Consider the following 15,509-nt stretch of genomic DNA (forward strand, 5'->3'; position numbering starts at 1 on the left):
ACAGCCAGAAAAACAAAATTTGATATCCTGGGGTTTATTTGCTGAGGGCGCTTCCCATAAAAGCGGGGTGAGTGTGCTTTGGGAAATTCGTCTGGTTAACCTCCCCCATCTCAACAGGCACACTTTGGCCTCATGGCTCTCCCCACCTCTTGACTTCCCGCCTCTCCGGGGCTGGTGACCTAATAGCATTTTTCTTCATGCATATTTTGGCTTGGGCCCACGGCCTGGCTGCCTTCGCCTGTCTGAGTCTTTTGAAATTCCTGCATGTTCGGCCCAGATTAAGTCGAGTGTGTCTCAGGATGTGTGTTCCGTTTTGTTCTTTCCCCTTAGCTCTCCCTGTGCAACGTGTCTGGGGAGGAGGGGAGTGGGGCGGAGAGGGGAGGAGGGGCAGAGTGGAGGAGCTGTCCGCCTCGCACGTTTCCAATCCCATTACGTGAACAAATAGCGGAGGGGCAGCAGGGCCAGAACGGCTTGTGTAACTGCAAACTTGTCAGAAAGTTTAAAATCTTTCTTTTACTCTAGACACTGTGCGCTCTCTGGGACCGCCGCCTTTCAGGACTGGGAAAGGGGAGAGAAAGACCGTGCCACGTCCGACGGCCGCCTGGGCTGGGGGCAGGGTCTGCCGTCCGCCCTTGGCACGACTCCCTGCGACCCATCCCCGCGCCTCGCCCTCCTCCCGGCGAGAAGCGGTCTCCTTCCTTCGCGGGATCTGAGCCCTGTCTGCATTTTCTCCCAGCCAGGTCCTCCCCAAAAGGGACTATCCGGGAGAGCCATGCGTTTCGCCTGGACCGTCCTTCTGTTGGGGTCGCTGCAGCTCTGTCCCCTTCTACGCTGCGCCCCGCAGGCCCCGAGGGAGCCACCCGCCGCCCCGGGCGCCTGGCGCCAGACAATCCAATGGGAGAACAATGGGCAGGTGTTCAGTCTGCTGAGCCTGGGGGCGCAGTATCAGCCGCAGCGACGCCGCGACCCTAGCGCCGCCGCTGCCCCGGGACCCGACGGCAATGCCGCCCCGCAGCCGCGCACGCCCATTCTGCTGCTGCGTGACAACCGCACGGCTGCTGCCCGTGCTCGGACACCAAGCCCGTCTGGGGTTGCCCCCAGCCGTCCCCGGCCCGCCGCCCGCCACTGGTTCCAAGCTGGCTTCTCGCCGTCGGGGGCTCGCGACGGTGCTTCACGGCGCCCAGGGAACCGGACTGAGTCGCCTCAGCTCCCGCAGCTCAGTAACCTGAGGCCTCCCAGCCACGTAGACCGCATGGTGGGCGACGACCCCTACAACCCCTACAAATACTCCGACGACAATCCCTATTATAACTACTATGACACCTATGAGAGGCCCCGGCCTGGGAGCAGGTACCGACCCGGATACGGCACCGGCTACTTCCAGTACGGTAAGCACCCCGCAGCTCCACGGGAGGCACCTGGGCACCCTGGCTGCAGGTCGGTGCTGTCTAGACGCGATGGTCTGAGAGCGTCGGGCCGGATCCCCGCAGACCCGACCCCCCTACTTCCCCCTCGCCTGCCCTGCCAGCTCCGGAATCCGATGGAAACCGCGCTCCTGGCTCCAGCAGCTTTTTCTTCCCTTTCCTTACTAGTCCTGGCGGTCCCTATTCTTCCACACACTCGGCCCCTCCCTGCGGACTTGGTGGGCAAAGGGTGACAAAGAGGGGCCGTGGAGTCACACAGGTCATCTGCTTGTCTTATTTTTAGGTCTTCCGGACCTGGTGCCGGACCCCTACTACATCCAGGCATCTACGTATGTGCAGAAGATGTCTATGTACAACTTGAGATGCGCTGCGGAAGAAAACTGCCTGGCCAGGTAAGCATTTCCACAGCCCGGCTCCCCATTTTGATCCCGGGATCACCCCGGCGCCTCGTTCTGACCGCTATTTAGTGCAGACCAGGGCCAGGATGTGGGACAAGGGCTGGGAAAGTGGGACGTGACCTCCTGGGCATGCTGACTTGGACAGAAAGTTAAGTTGGAATGTTTTTATGGGTACCGCCTCATTGAGAGGCGCGAATCGGGGGAGGGGGCAAAAACCCTTATTCTGGAGACTGGGTCTCGGGTTCTTTCCCAAGATGCCTATTAGGAATTGGCGCCAACGATTTTCAACAGCTTTCTATAAAACAGGAACTCAACAACCAACAACCCCGGAAAAATAGAAAGGAAGTGCTCGTTATTGTTCTCCAATGGTCTAGGGGTGTCTTCGCCATGGTGGCGCCCCCCATTGGTAAAGACCGCATTCCACATTTCTTTCAGGCCATGAGTAACTGGGCTGTTTTGGTATAAGACCATAAGCAAGAATTTTGTTTTTCCGTCAGTCTCAAAATAAAATAGCTATTCTGGACTTGGAATTCTCCGATTTTGCTGCTGGCAACCAGCAGAGGGAGCATAGGATGCTTACATAGTTCTAGGGGTACCTTAAGTAAAAATGGGTCACCAACGGTATTCCAACTCAGACATACACAAATATAGTGGTGTCTCAGAAGTGTTTATATAAACCTTTATTCCACGTTGACTTTTGGACAACCGTCTGGCTAAGGGAAGAAATTCAAGCTCGGTTTCATTCCCGAGTCTTGCATGATCCACACCACTGCACCCGTGGAAGATATCAGGGAAGCTTTCCCTGTCTGATGATAGTGAAGCATAAGGCTATCATCTATCTAAAGTTAGTCGTCTTATTTTAGAGTGTTTCTCTTCTTTTATATCTTAGGTCTACCAACTTATTAATAGATATCTATGGATTTTTTGGCACGTGATTGTTACTATAGCAATTTCATAGTTTTTAGATGCAGTCTGGTCAATAATTTTTCCCCCCAAGGGAAATCCTAATTTCAAGCTCCGTAGGCTTTTACTATTGTTCCTCGTTCACCAGATAGTCACTATGTTTTTATCCTTCCAGGATGGGACAAGAGCTCAGGATTGTCTCTCAGCTATGAGACTGGTTGGGGAAAGGGGGAGAGGCAATGCCACTACCATGCAATGGTGAGCTGGCTGTTCTAGTTTTGTTTTTTCATCGGTATTCATGGGATCTAACGTTTCTTTTCTAAACTCCCAGTTCAGCATACAGGGCGGATGTCAGAGACTATGATCACAGGGTACTGCTACGATTTCCCCAAAGAGTGAAAAACCAAGGGACATCTGACTTCTTACCAAGCCGTCCCCGATATTCCTGGGAGTGGCACAGCTGTCACCAGTAAGTGGATGGGCCTCTCCTGACTTTTGGGATTCTCTTACATTTTTCAGACGATTATTCACATGCCTTCTCTAAAGCTAGAGATTTGGCATTATTTATACTTAGAACTTCTACTATATGGTTTGATGTCATCAATGAATATTAAACCTTAAAGATAGCCCCTTCACCACTAAATCCCATTATCTTTCTATCTGGAAACTTAAGGCGGGCTCTTTAAAATTGTTGAAAGGACACAACAGTGGCTGCCAGTACAATTTATTATTATGTAGAAGTATCTGCTATAGATAAGATCATCTACGAGCTCATCCAAAGTTGGTTAGCCTTAACAAGCATTTAATAAAAGCACAGCATTTTTTATCTAAAGGATTCAGAGACCATTCTCAAAACACACACAAGATAGACTTCAGGAACCATCCACTTCCATCTATTGAAAGGCCCAGAGTGGTTGCCCTACCCTTTCTAAATTTAAAGGTTTTCATTTTTAAGTTACATTTGCCTAGGTAATCTGCCCAACTATTCAGTGCCAGGAAATCCTTAAGTGTGGTCTCCTACTTATAGAAATTCAAACCCTCCCTCCTTGTAGTCCCTCCCCCTTGTGAGATGAGGAAGAGCTCAGAATCCTTTTAGTTAACGAATACAGAAAATTTAATGTGCATAATTTGCATATTAAAATAGAAATAGCTTATTTTGAAATGAAAGCTTATGCTGTTTAAATAATAGTAGTAGAAAAACCTACTGTTATTTTCCTCTTGCATTTCCAAAGAGAGTTTACAACGCTGTCACTCTAGTCTTTAGATTCTCATAGCAAGCCCTCCAGAGTAAAGCTCTTATCTGAAAAAAATCATCCTAACACCAACATCAGCACTGTCAACCAAATAAATGCACCTGAGACTTCACAAGTTACAAGCATAGGTAATGAAGTGTCTCCTATTTAATGTTCAAAGACAAAACCCAGTGTAAAGGAACAGATACTCTGTCTTTACCAAGAAATAAAGTTAAAAGCTTGCAATTTTGATACACTTATGTCCTTCTTGAAAAAAGAAATCCAACACAAATATCTCTTCAAGAAGATAAACTTGGGAGCCAGTTCTGGTGGCATATGTGTTTAGTCCCAGAGCTTGGGAGAAAGAAGCAGGTAGATTCCTGAATTCAAGGCCAGTATGGTCTACCGAATGTAAGTCCCAGGACAGCCAGAGCTACACTGTGAGACCCTGTCAAAAAAACAAAAACAGCACTGAGAGGTGGGTTGGGCTGGAGAGATGGTTCAGCATTGGTTTGTTTGTTTGTCGAGACAGGGTTTCTCTGTGTAGCTTTGTAGACCAGGCTGGTCTGTCTCTGCCTCCCCACCACTGCCTGACTGAGGTGGCTCAGTGTTAAGGGCACTTGCTGTTCTATCAGAGGACCCAGGTTTGATTCCCAGTACCCGAGTGGTGGTTCACAACTATCCATATCTCATCTCCAGTTCCAAGGGATTCAAAGCCCTCTTCTGACTTCCTTGGGCACCAGGCATGTGTCCATGGTGCAAAGATAACTTGCAGACAAAACATGCACACACATAAAATAAATAAATCTAAAAAAAACCAAGAAGATAAACTTGTCCTGTTTTAATTTATGAGCATAACACCATTTAATTTATGAGACAAGGAGGTTGCTTAATGTCCTCACTACTTTCTCTACACACCACTGACTGGTGTGTCTTTCTTGTGTGGAACATTAGACATTACCACAGCATGGATGAATTCAGCCACTACGACCTGCTTGATGCCAACACGCAGAGGAGAGTGGCTGAAGGCCACAAAGCCAGCTTCTGCCTTGAGGACACATCCTGCGACTACGGGTACCACAGGCGCTTCGCATGCACTGCGCACACACAGGTAGGCTGGCACCCAGGCATCAGGAACCACAGATACTCAGAGAAGATGAAAACAAAGGCATCCGTTGTTTCCTTCCCCCCAACCCTTCTTTTTTAAATCCTTTGTTTCATTTTGAGGTTATCTTATCAATGTGGAAAGTAATTGGGACAAAGCAAATGACTGGGTGGTGCAAATTGCTTTGAAAGTGTTTCCAGCTGGACTTGCAGCCCCTGCTGGTGATCACAGAAGGTCAATGAGGATCCTTGCTACACAACACAATGAGTAGTTCACTTTCTGAATACATATGAATGGCTTAAAACATCTGCCTTCATTCTGTGTTCCTTAATTGGTTGTAAATAGCTGTTGGCAATGTACAAATGTTTTCTCACCTGCAAAATCATTTTGCTTTCCACCTTCATTCTTAGTATGGGATAGGGCCTGAAGTTTGAACAAGGAGTTGAAGTCAGTGTCTTCAAAATACTTTAAACAGCATCAGTTTTAATAATGCAAGTAAGAGCAGAAAGACACATTTCTTTCTCCACACAAGTATATTTAAACCTACAGTGTAATTAAAGTCAGATGTCCTTTGGAGGGATTTGTTTTTAATAGTGCTGAGCTAAGCACTATTGTATGTCTAAGAATTGGAAAATGTGTGTCAGTTAAAAGTCATGTCAGTGTTTCCATCCAAAACCCTAATTTATAAAAGGACATTATAATTTTCCTCCAGCCCAACTCTTGGCAAGTAGTCCATGAATGTACATTACCCAGCATACAAACACATCAGCAGTCATCATCTTAGAGAGCAGATTTCAGGGTTGTGGCCAGAAGCTTTTTGGTGACCTACATGTGTGGACCATACTTCTTTTCTCTGGGATTAGCTCATCCAAGTGGCTAGAAAGGGAGACAGTTATATTTAACATGGGTTGGGCGGGACAGGGCAAATGCTTTAAGTGAAAGCCCAAACCTACCCACATGTTAAACTTGTATGTACTCATATAGAGATTGCCTTCTCATTCTGTGATCACCCTAGGAGAACCTGGGGCATTTATTTTTCCCTATTCAGAAAATGCCACACATTGATCATCTTAATCTAAGATGGAACACTTGGGTGGGGGGGGTAGTGCATATTTCAGCCCTAGAGGTTCTCCTATTTTCTGTCATAATCTCACTCTTTTTATGTTCATCCTTCTCTACACCTGTCTTAACAATTCTTCATTAGATTTTGCATTGTAAGTGATTTCTGTATTTTTGCTTTTTTCAATGGTCTATTGAACAGAATTCACTTAAAGAAAAAGAACATTCACACAGACCCCTAATAGTGACTGTTTTAGTTGTATTATACTAGTATCGTGTTCCTTAGATATTTATGAAGATAACTAGATATAATTTATGCAGATATATATAAAAATTACATGTTCTAAGATCACCAATTTACACACTAAATTTATGCACAATCAAAAATAGTCACATCACACTCATTGACTAAATGTAGCAAACAGCTACATTTTGTTGAAACTAAATAACATATTTAGGTAGTCTATAATGAAGTTATATTTTCAATTTAGTTTTACAATTGACTTTGAATACCTGAAATGTATTGCTTAATGGCCTGAGTAACTTCAGGTATTTATTTGCAAGTTCAAATAAAAAGAAGTTCAAAATTAGCGTATTCTGTAAGCTGGTGAGTCCTAAGGTAACAGTGTCAGCAATTTGCACTTACACATACACACATAGTACTTTTAAGATTGTGTGGCCTAGGCTGGCGTCAACTTCGTGGGATTATGTCGTCTTCCCGCCTCAACATTCTGGGCAATTGGGTTTATAGGTATATGTCAACATGGCAAACTTCAGCATTTCCAAAACACTTTTATTCGCTCGACACTAGCATTACTTCTACCTGTCTTCGATGGGTATCTACTCCAGTGCACAATTTAGAGGATCATACGTGAAATGGTAGTAATGGTAGTGGCAGTAGTTAATAGTTGTTTATTGTGTAAGGTGCCAGAATCAGAGAATGATATGGTGGAACCAGACCAAAAGCTCTTCTTTTTGTATTTCCTATCCAACACATAAAATGAGAATGGATCAAGGTGGGCACCCAGGCAAGTATGGTTCTCATCCTGTGACAAGTGCAATTTCGAGTTGGCTTGTCTATGCTGTCCTATGCAAAATTGCTCACTCTTCCCAATTCAGCGGTAGCCAAACCCACATCCCTAAAGCAGGCTTTTATTATCTTTGGTGACCAAAATGACCTTAAAGCACCAAAGCAAACTTGAGAGATGATTTTAAATAACACTTCTGAGTTCAAGTGATTGTAACATACATTTTTGAATCAATTTTGGATTATCAGAGTGAAAATACAACAGTTAAAGTTCTCATGAGGAAATAAGAAAATAAGAAAGCTATCTCCCCCAGTAAAAGAAAATTTCTTCAGCCTCATGAGAGAAAGGAGCATTTGTTCTTGGCATTTTTCTCCTGGCAGCCTTTTGAGACACCCATTGACTTGCTGGTGTGAAGGTCTTAACATGTGGCATGATGTGGCTTTGACCAGTGTAGGTATATATATCCATCCTTCTGACTAAACAAAGATTTCACCGAGAATGTGGTAGTTGAGAAAAGGTACCCTGGACCCTGTTCATACGAAACCAACTCAGTCATCCCCTAGCTGTTTGCTGTGGAATACGTTATTTGACCTTAGTGTGTCCCATCTTCCTCATCTATAAAATGGAGATAATAACAGACCTGTCTCATATAATTGTGAGAACTGGCTTTACACAATATTTTTAAAATGGCTCTGGCACATAATAATAACAAATGTTAGACTCTACCTTTGAAGAGTTTCTGTAACATGATTACAATACAGAGCAGAAATGGATGATTGCTATAAAGGTAAACATGACAAAAGACCATGGACATCAGAACATAGGAAGGTCATTGCAAGTATGTTCGCTGATAGGATATGGGACTAAGTTACTATGAGACCTTAATTCCTGGTGTGATAATCTTAAATTGTGGCAGAGGTCTATTTGGTTGCTTAAGACTATTTTCCACTGGTGACTTCAGAAATAAGGCACACTACTTCATACTGCAGTCCCTATAAAGTACTAGGTAATAAAAACTGGGTAACCTGTGGTTTCAATGGAGATGAAACAGAAGTATGCTATCAACTTAAGTTTTAATTTACCAATGATATCAAGTCTGTTTGTTTTAGAACAGTCTAGCCATACACTAAAATTTAATTTTTACAATTTTGCTGATTTCAGGGATTGAGTCCCGGATGTTATGATACCTATGCAGCAGATATAGACTGCCAGTGGATTGATATTACAGATGTACAACCTGGAAACTACATTCTAAAGGTAGGGGCTTTGAATACATGCAATTAACTATGAGGATACAATACACAGCCTTTTCCTGGCTTCAAATATTAAATAATCACGGTCTTGAAAGCAACCCAGAGGATGATGCTTTTAAAAAGAGCTCAGAGAAATTTACACAACTCCCTTTGTAATGTATCCATTGCTTTACCTAAATTACATTTCTCACTTGATTTAACTGGCTCTCTTTTTAACAATTTCACTGTAGCATCTCTATGGAAATATGAGGGAATAACAGCATATAGTGAATAGGAAATCTTTCACCATGCTATTTTTGTTGTCCAGGTCAGTGTAAACCCCAGCTACCTGGTGCCTGAATCAGACTACAGTAACAATGTTGTACGCTGTGACATTCGCTACACAGGACACCATGCCTATGCCTCGGGCTGCACAATTTCACCGTGAGTATTATTTGGCAAGCCAAGTAATTTCTTTTACAAATAACTTTGTACTTGATGCTAGCCAAAAGGCTGAGAAGTGCTTACAAGTTCTGCACCCTGGATTTACACAGCGCTGGTGTATGCTTCTACGACCACAGCTTCCTTGCAAATGAAGCAAAGCAATAATTAAATATAGGGTCCATGTTATTATTTTTGACAGTACTGGAAAACGAGGATGCAGTAATGTTTTACTCATGCAATATTTTATATATTGCTCACCTGGAAAGATGCAGTGCTTACCTGCCAAGTTCTGTAGCAGTTCAGTCCAACAAATTGCTCATTAATCAGTGTAAGTGAGCTTGTAGGAGCCACAGCCATTGACTTTTGTCCCTTTCCCCCATGTTCCCTGATGGGGATGCAAAGAAATTCAAGGCATTTTCCAAGGTACACTTTCATGTGCTGACTGCAAAAATTTGTGTGTGTGTATACGTGCACACACGTGTGCGTGTGCATTTCTTCCTCCATAAATCCCTTAGTCTTGAAATTAGTTTGTGTCTCTTAGAAGGAATCTCAGCTCATAAATATTAAGCAGAAGTTCTTTAATGAAGAGGAAAGTAGGGCAGGTGTGTCTGGTTGCTATCTATCTTGTCTGACTCCATTAAAGCTTTGCCTGCTTCATGTTATGCTAATTGCTCCTTCCAGACAGTGAGAAGACCACAGGAATAACTAAACATACACCATTTTTGAACTGATGTTGTAGAGATACTGGTAGCTTAAAGGCACCGTGTTACCTCACACAGGACCTTTCCTTATTTACATAAAGGAACAGAGTCAGTCTGTACTCTGCAAGCATTATCATATTACTAGAAATAAATGAGGCTGATGACAGTAAAGAATTAATACTGGAAAATTAACTCTTCTGAGTATGTCCACAGCACAGAAAGCTTGTCTGGGTCATTGGTCCACCAAGCATGAAGTTAGTCTCAGCATTGAAGGCTCCATAATCTAAAATAATTTATCATAAAATGAATAGGTAGTTGATTCTTTTGTTCTGTTAACTCATTCCCCATTTATTTACTTATTCTCACTTCGCACTGTATATTCAAGGTCCTAACCTGGTATCAAGAAGCAATATTAAGATAGATATAATGGTTACCTTGTAGCCTTACTATAGCAATTTCCAAGTCTTCCATATAAATTTCTTTGTTTGTATTCTTCCCTACACCCAAATGGCCAGGGTCTAACTTAGCTTGTTCAAATGGCCAGGTAAAGACCTGCCATTTGCAGCCTCCCACTCCACGTTTCATCCATGAATTACTTGTCTCTCAGGAAATAGAGAGTTAACTTTAGAACAGCATTTGAATTTGGCCTTGAGCCCTTAGAACTACAAAAGCAATTCTGGGGAAGGGCATATCTAGAGGAGTCCAAGTCATGGGCAACTTCCTAGCAGAAGTGGATTGCAGGCAGAGTTTGCAAAGGCACCTTCCAGCTGGGTTTGTCAGCTGTGGGGAAATCGAAAGGACAACTGAAGAACAGGCTAAGAATTTTCAGTTTCTCTCTGGAGGCCATGAAAAGAAATCTGCCGTTTTTGAGCAGGGAGTAAAATGCACATAAAGCCTTGTGGACAGTCTGATAGGGAAGTGTGTGTGACCTCACGCTGTCAATACTGGACTTTCCCTCCCTAACTCTAATGACATGTCACTGTTGGCTCCCTCATTGTTTCTCATGCCAGTCAAATACCTGGAACCATTCTGGTGGAATGTAAAATCCACCCAATAATTTGGTACGTTCCACTTGTGAGGCCTCCTTTCCTCAGTCTTCTCAGATGACTCATGCCCTTTTTTGCTTCTGCCGTGCTACGTGACTGGACTTTCTCCTCACAGAAACTGATGTTTCTGTTTAGAAATGGGCAGTTTACGACTTGAACACAAGTGTGTTTTTCTCTGTATGAGGACCAGTGATCAGCATTTCAATACAAAAATTCCTCGCTCATGGTCTTTCCTGTAATTTTCCATTAATGCACCATTCTGTACCCAGAAGCATGCAGAGTAAGACAAATGCAAGACATTGCGGAAGCCAGACTGTCTCCCGGTGGACGCATCACTCTGGTTCCCTGGAACGAGTTCACCTGCTTGGGTGCTGGTTCCTTAAGTCCTGCTTAACTTTCTCTTCTTTCAGTCTTGTAGCTTGTTTGTTTTGCCTTTTAAACACCCAGACTGTGGACATGCACTTCATGTTACTGACATATTGCATATTCTTTCCCTCCAGTCACCATTAAATCATGTTCCAATCACAATTTTAGAAGATGATTATTGCTGAGACAGAGGAAAATTGTTACAAGTTTTGAAAAGGCTGACAAAAGTGTGCTATTTGTCATGCTCATTCATGATATTATCCTGCTAATAACTTGTCCCATGTGTTCTCTTAATATAGGTATTAGAAAGCAAGCCCAACTCCCACTGGATAAAGCAGTGCCTGGTGTTTGGAAACATGAAAAACATAGATTAGCTTCAGTAGGAAGGACTTACATATTTTAAAAGGCAAACAACAAAAGAAGTTTTGTTTGGACTCTTTCATAGCAAACAGTGTAACTGGATTTTAAGCATCTAAATCAGCATTATTTGGGAAATTTTAAATACTTATTCATGTTGTTTTGTGAATTAGCGGTGCTTCAGTTTTGTAGGTGCCTACTTGGCTCTTTCAAAGAACCCCAAATTTCTTATCTTCTTTTGAAATTATAGTGCAAAAGAGAAAATGGTATTTTAATGAATGAGCCATAATTTGAACTGATTATTTTCAAAAGTGCAGCAACCAGTCAAACAACAAGGATGGGCTTAAGCTTGCCTCAATACAGATTGATTTTAAAATGATATTCCTACTGTGTGAGCAGGAATGGATACATTTGGTGCTGAGGAAGGGTCAAATACATAACTCTTGTTGTCAGGAGATATTACTCTATAGCAGAGAGATGGCAATATATGTATTCAGATAATTATATCCCTATATAAAATCATGTTTACATTTTTAAATTGCTAGATAATTTCTTTCTGTTAAGTGCTTCACTTTACTCTGACTTGAGTCAACTTCTGTTTTGGAATGAATTAGATCATTCCAAATTCCTGTCTGATATTTGCTGATATTCGCCTCTACACTTAGTTTTTCCTGTGGGCAGAAATGTCTAACGTGGCAATCTTCACATTGTGTGGATTGACAACATAGGGGAAGCAATTCGATGTCATGTATGATCAAGGTAGAGCAGATACGCCTGCAGCACGTTCTACTGTTAGCCAGGATGAAGTCACTGCTGACATAGAGATTACGTAATGAATCTCTAACACTACAGCCATCTTTAAAACACTGTAAAAAGAAATACTGGAAAAACCTTATTTTAGGATTTTTTTCAACTCTTCTACACTTCTAAAATGTTCAACTATTAAGGGGAATGCTAAAAAAAATGAAGTCATCCATAATATATGACTACTGTGTGCAATACAAGACCATCATCCTAGATTCTGCAGGAATTGGGTGTGCATGTTTCTGTGTTATTTACAAAAGACAGTCCAAATCAGCGCAGCACATAGCATTGCATACTTGAGAGGTTGGCGAGCAAGAGGGAAGCAGGCATTTTCCGCGACGAAAACGCGGACTGTGCTCCACAAAGAGATCTCTGTGACCTTACTTCAAACTGTGAAACCGTGCAACAGTAGAAATTGGAAACTCTTAAAAATTCAGAAGGTGCAGAAAGAAATCAAGTTAGACTTTTATGTTCCTGGTGCTTAAGCTGAAGTTTTCTTTTGTTAACCAGCATTAAAATCTCAAGTAAGGTGTTTACTGTGCCAAAACGTGTCAGGCAGACCTTTCCCAGCAAGCTGGGATCCTGTCTTATGTGTCATAGAGTTGTTAAGGGTAACAATTACTAATCATCATGCTGTACTCACTGCTGCAGGGGCAGGTGAGAAGGGCCAGAGATGGGCAGTTGCCAGGGGCAGATAGCGCGGTACACAATTCGTGTCTGCCTGAGCACGCACTTACCCATAAACATATAAAGACAGAAGTTTGATTGAGCTGGTACCTGATTCATGGGATTGCTTCTTTGATGTGCCTCCTTGCCTTAGATTGCTTTTCAGTTTTAAAATTGTAGAACGATCCTTTCAAATTATAATCATTCTGATAGAGATATTTTAATATACGTGCTTTTAAAAACAAAACAAAAACTACTGTCAGTATTAATACTGAATCAGACTGGCATGCATAGATTTAACATCTCATCTTACTAAGATTCTCAACTCTAAAAAATAGTAGGCTAATAATATGACTTTTAGATAATTAGGATAATAGTTTCAGTGAGACCCTTATCTCATTAGTCATCATCATATGGATAAACCAAGCATTTACATGCTAGACATTGGAAAACAAAGCCTGTCCCTAACTTTACTAAGTACAAAAATTAGGCTCACCTTTCATTGTCAACTGTTAAAAATATGTCTATAGAATTTAAAATTTAAGCACTACTATTTGTCATGGCCATACTTTATTTTTTCAAAACGTAAGTTAAAAGTTATTAATTATATACATGTATGTATTTCTATTAATTAAAATATGTTTCAAATCCATAAAATGTCTGCCTTTTAAATGTAATTTGGGATTTTTGTTTCAGTTGAAAAGCTGTTTATTCATAAGCTTTTCTTTCCTTTCCACAATTTTAAAACAAAACAAAATGACTTGTAAGTACTGACACAGCACTTTATATAGTTAACTCTTGGGCATGTGTTCTCCAAATGACCATCAAGCTCATTGGTAATTAGTTGGTTAAGAATGATAATAAAAACCACAAGTTAGTCTAAATTTTTAAAAATAAATGAGACTAACAGAGCTCCAAAGATTGAAAAGAAACTTGTTTTTGCACTTATAAAGGCTGTGGGGAGGGGGGGAGGAAAACAACATAGGTAGGTCTACTCATTGCCATCTAAGTAGAATCATGATATTGAGATCACAGATCCCATCTCCAGTGGGGCCTTGGCATATTCCCTAGGTGTTCTTCATAACAGTAGTGTATTGTTCTTTAAAGTTAGTGTGTTAGGTACAAGTGTGAACACCTTTCTTTATGTTCAGAACCTAGAGGAAGGTTTCCCCTACCGATCATTAATTAAGCAGATTGTAAGAGGATACTAAAGTCTTAGTCAGGAAATACTTTAGAAATTGTTTTCATATTCAAATTCACATATACAATGTAAAAAGTAAATTTCATTTCCAGATTCCCTAAGTTCTGGGCCATTTTGAATACAGGTTTTGTTTAGTTTTCAAGCTGAAATGGTGCTGAATTATCTTAACTTGAATGTAAAATGCAAGAAGTCTTAGCTCACGTGACACAGACATTTATATAGCTGCTTGCTGCACACTAGGTCACATGTCATTTGGTATGAGAACGTCTATAATGAAGTTGTGGTTTCTTCCATTTTTTATGGAATTTTTATTTGTAAAAACATTTGTAACTTGTTTGAGGAGCTTATATTTTAAATGCCGAGACACAGGCTTTCTCCTGCATTCTCACCCTTTTTTATTATGTGCTGTAGCTGCATGATTACATAAAAATGCCTGAGAAAATGATTTCAAGTGTCTAAAGTGGTTATTTGCCATTACCTACAAGTAAATGATCTGAACTTCATTTTTGATTAAAACATTAAAGCCATGTATATGATCTATATTCTTGCTTAAGTGCCTTTTTATTTTTGAAATTATAACATCATTACATCATTTCCCTATCCACCCTCCAACCCCTTACCTTGACCTCTCTCAAATTCATGGCCTCTTTTTAAAAAAAAATTGTTAGTGATACATTCACAAACACACACACACACACACACACACACACGGAGAGAGAGAGAGGGAGAGAGAGAGAAAGAGAGAGAGAGGGGGGGGAAAGAGAGAGATTCCTAAATATACGAATACGGCCCTATCACTTCATATAATGTTACCGTATTCTGTAATCTCAGAGCTGACCAGTTGGGGGGCTTTTCCTAGTGGGAGACCATTTCCACTACTCTCAACATTCCCCAATGGTACATAGTCCTTTCTCTAGGATTTGGACCCTGCAAGTTTTTGCCTTTCCATGTTAGCATGCCCATTGGTGTCATCATTTTTCAGATCTTGCTTAGGTAGCCATACTGATGAAATTTCATGGGTGTAGGATCTCTGACAATTCCAGGAAACACAATCTTACAGAAAGCTCCCTGTTCCTCTGACTCTTACAATCTTACAACCCCCTCTTCCACAATGATACCTGGGTCTTGGATGCACCAGTTGCGCTGTAGCTGTATCAATTGTGACTGAACACCACAGGATCTCTTGTTCTCTGCATTTTGGTCAGTTGTACTTTTCTGTAATGGTCTCCATCTAACGCAAAGAGAAGTTTTTTGAATGAGTGGTAAGAACTACACTTAGCTGAGGGTATAAGAATAAATATTCAGAATGTAGTTAGGATGGTTTGATAAAATGACAGTTGTAGTTCACCAACATCCATGACTTTATTAGCCCCAAGTCATTAGCTGGGTACAATATTAGGAATGGTTTTCTTCTTGTTGAGCGGGACTTAACTTCAGTCAGGGAGTTGATGGTTGCGGCCAAGATATGCATGGCACTGTTGCATCTTAGGATTATTGTGCCATGCTTGTTGTTGAGGTTTATAGTCATAGTATCTGGGTAACA

At 41.7% G+C, this 15,509-nt stretch overlaps 1 protein-coding gene across 2 annotated transcripts; it reads left to right on the forward strand.

The window, feature by feature from the left end:
• Positions 1-421: 421 nt before the first annotated feature.
• Lox (lysyl oxidase) lies at positions 422-14,506 on the forward strand. Of its 2 annotated transcripts, XM_005069121.4 has the most exons (7): positions 423-1,388; positions 1,708-1,816; positions 3,057-3,194; positions 4,912-5,068; positions 8,311-8,406; positions 8,710-8,825; positions 11,238-14,506. In XM_005069121.4, the coding sequence occupies exons 1-7, from the start codon at positions 773-775 to the stop codon at positions 11,242-11,244; spliced, it is 1,239 nt and encodes a 412-aa protein (XP_005069178.1). In that variant the 5' UTR covers positions 423-772; the 3' UTR covers positions 11,245-14,506. The 2 variants fall into 2 exon arrangements, with proteins under 2 accessions (XP_005069179.1, XP_005069178.1); XM_005069122.4 differs by lacking the exon at positions 11,238-14,506 and having other exon boundaries at positions 422-1,388; positions 8,710-8,829.
• Positions 14,507-15,509: the final 1,003 nt, after the last annotated feature.

Source organism: Mesocricetus auratus, unplaced genomic scaffold (assembly GCF_017639785.1).
Source record: "Mesocricetus auratus isolate SY011 unplaced genomic scaffold, BCM_Maur_2.0 Super-Scaffold_6730, whole genome shotgun sequence".
NCBI lineage: Eukaryota > Metazoa > Chordata > Mammalia > Rodentia > Cricetidae > Mesocricetus > Mesocricetus auratus.

What these genes read in the sequence shown, in the direction of transcription:
- Lox (XM_005069121.4), top strand. Translation starts at nt 773, where the DNA reads ATGCGTTTCGCCTGGACCGTCCTTCTGTTGGGGTCGCTGCAGCTCTGT. An exon ending in CACCGGCTACTTCCAGTACG is followed by an intron (nt 1,389 to 1,707) that starts GTAAGCACCCCG and finishes TCTTATTTTTAG; the next exon opens with GTCTTCCGGACCTGGTGCCG. An exon ending in GAAGAAAACTGCCTGGCCAG is followed by an intron (nt 1,817 to 3,056) that starts GTAAGCATTTCC and finishes CTAAACTCCCAG; the next exon opens with TTCAGCATACAGGGCGGATG.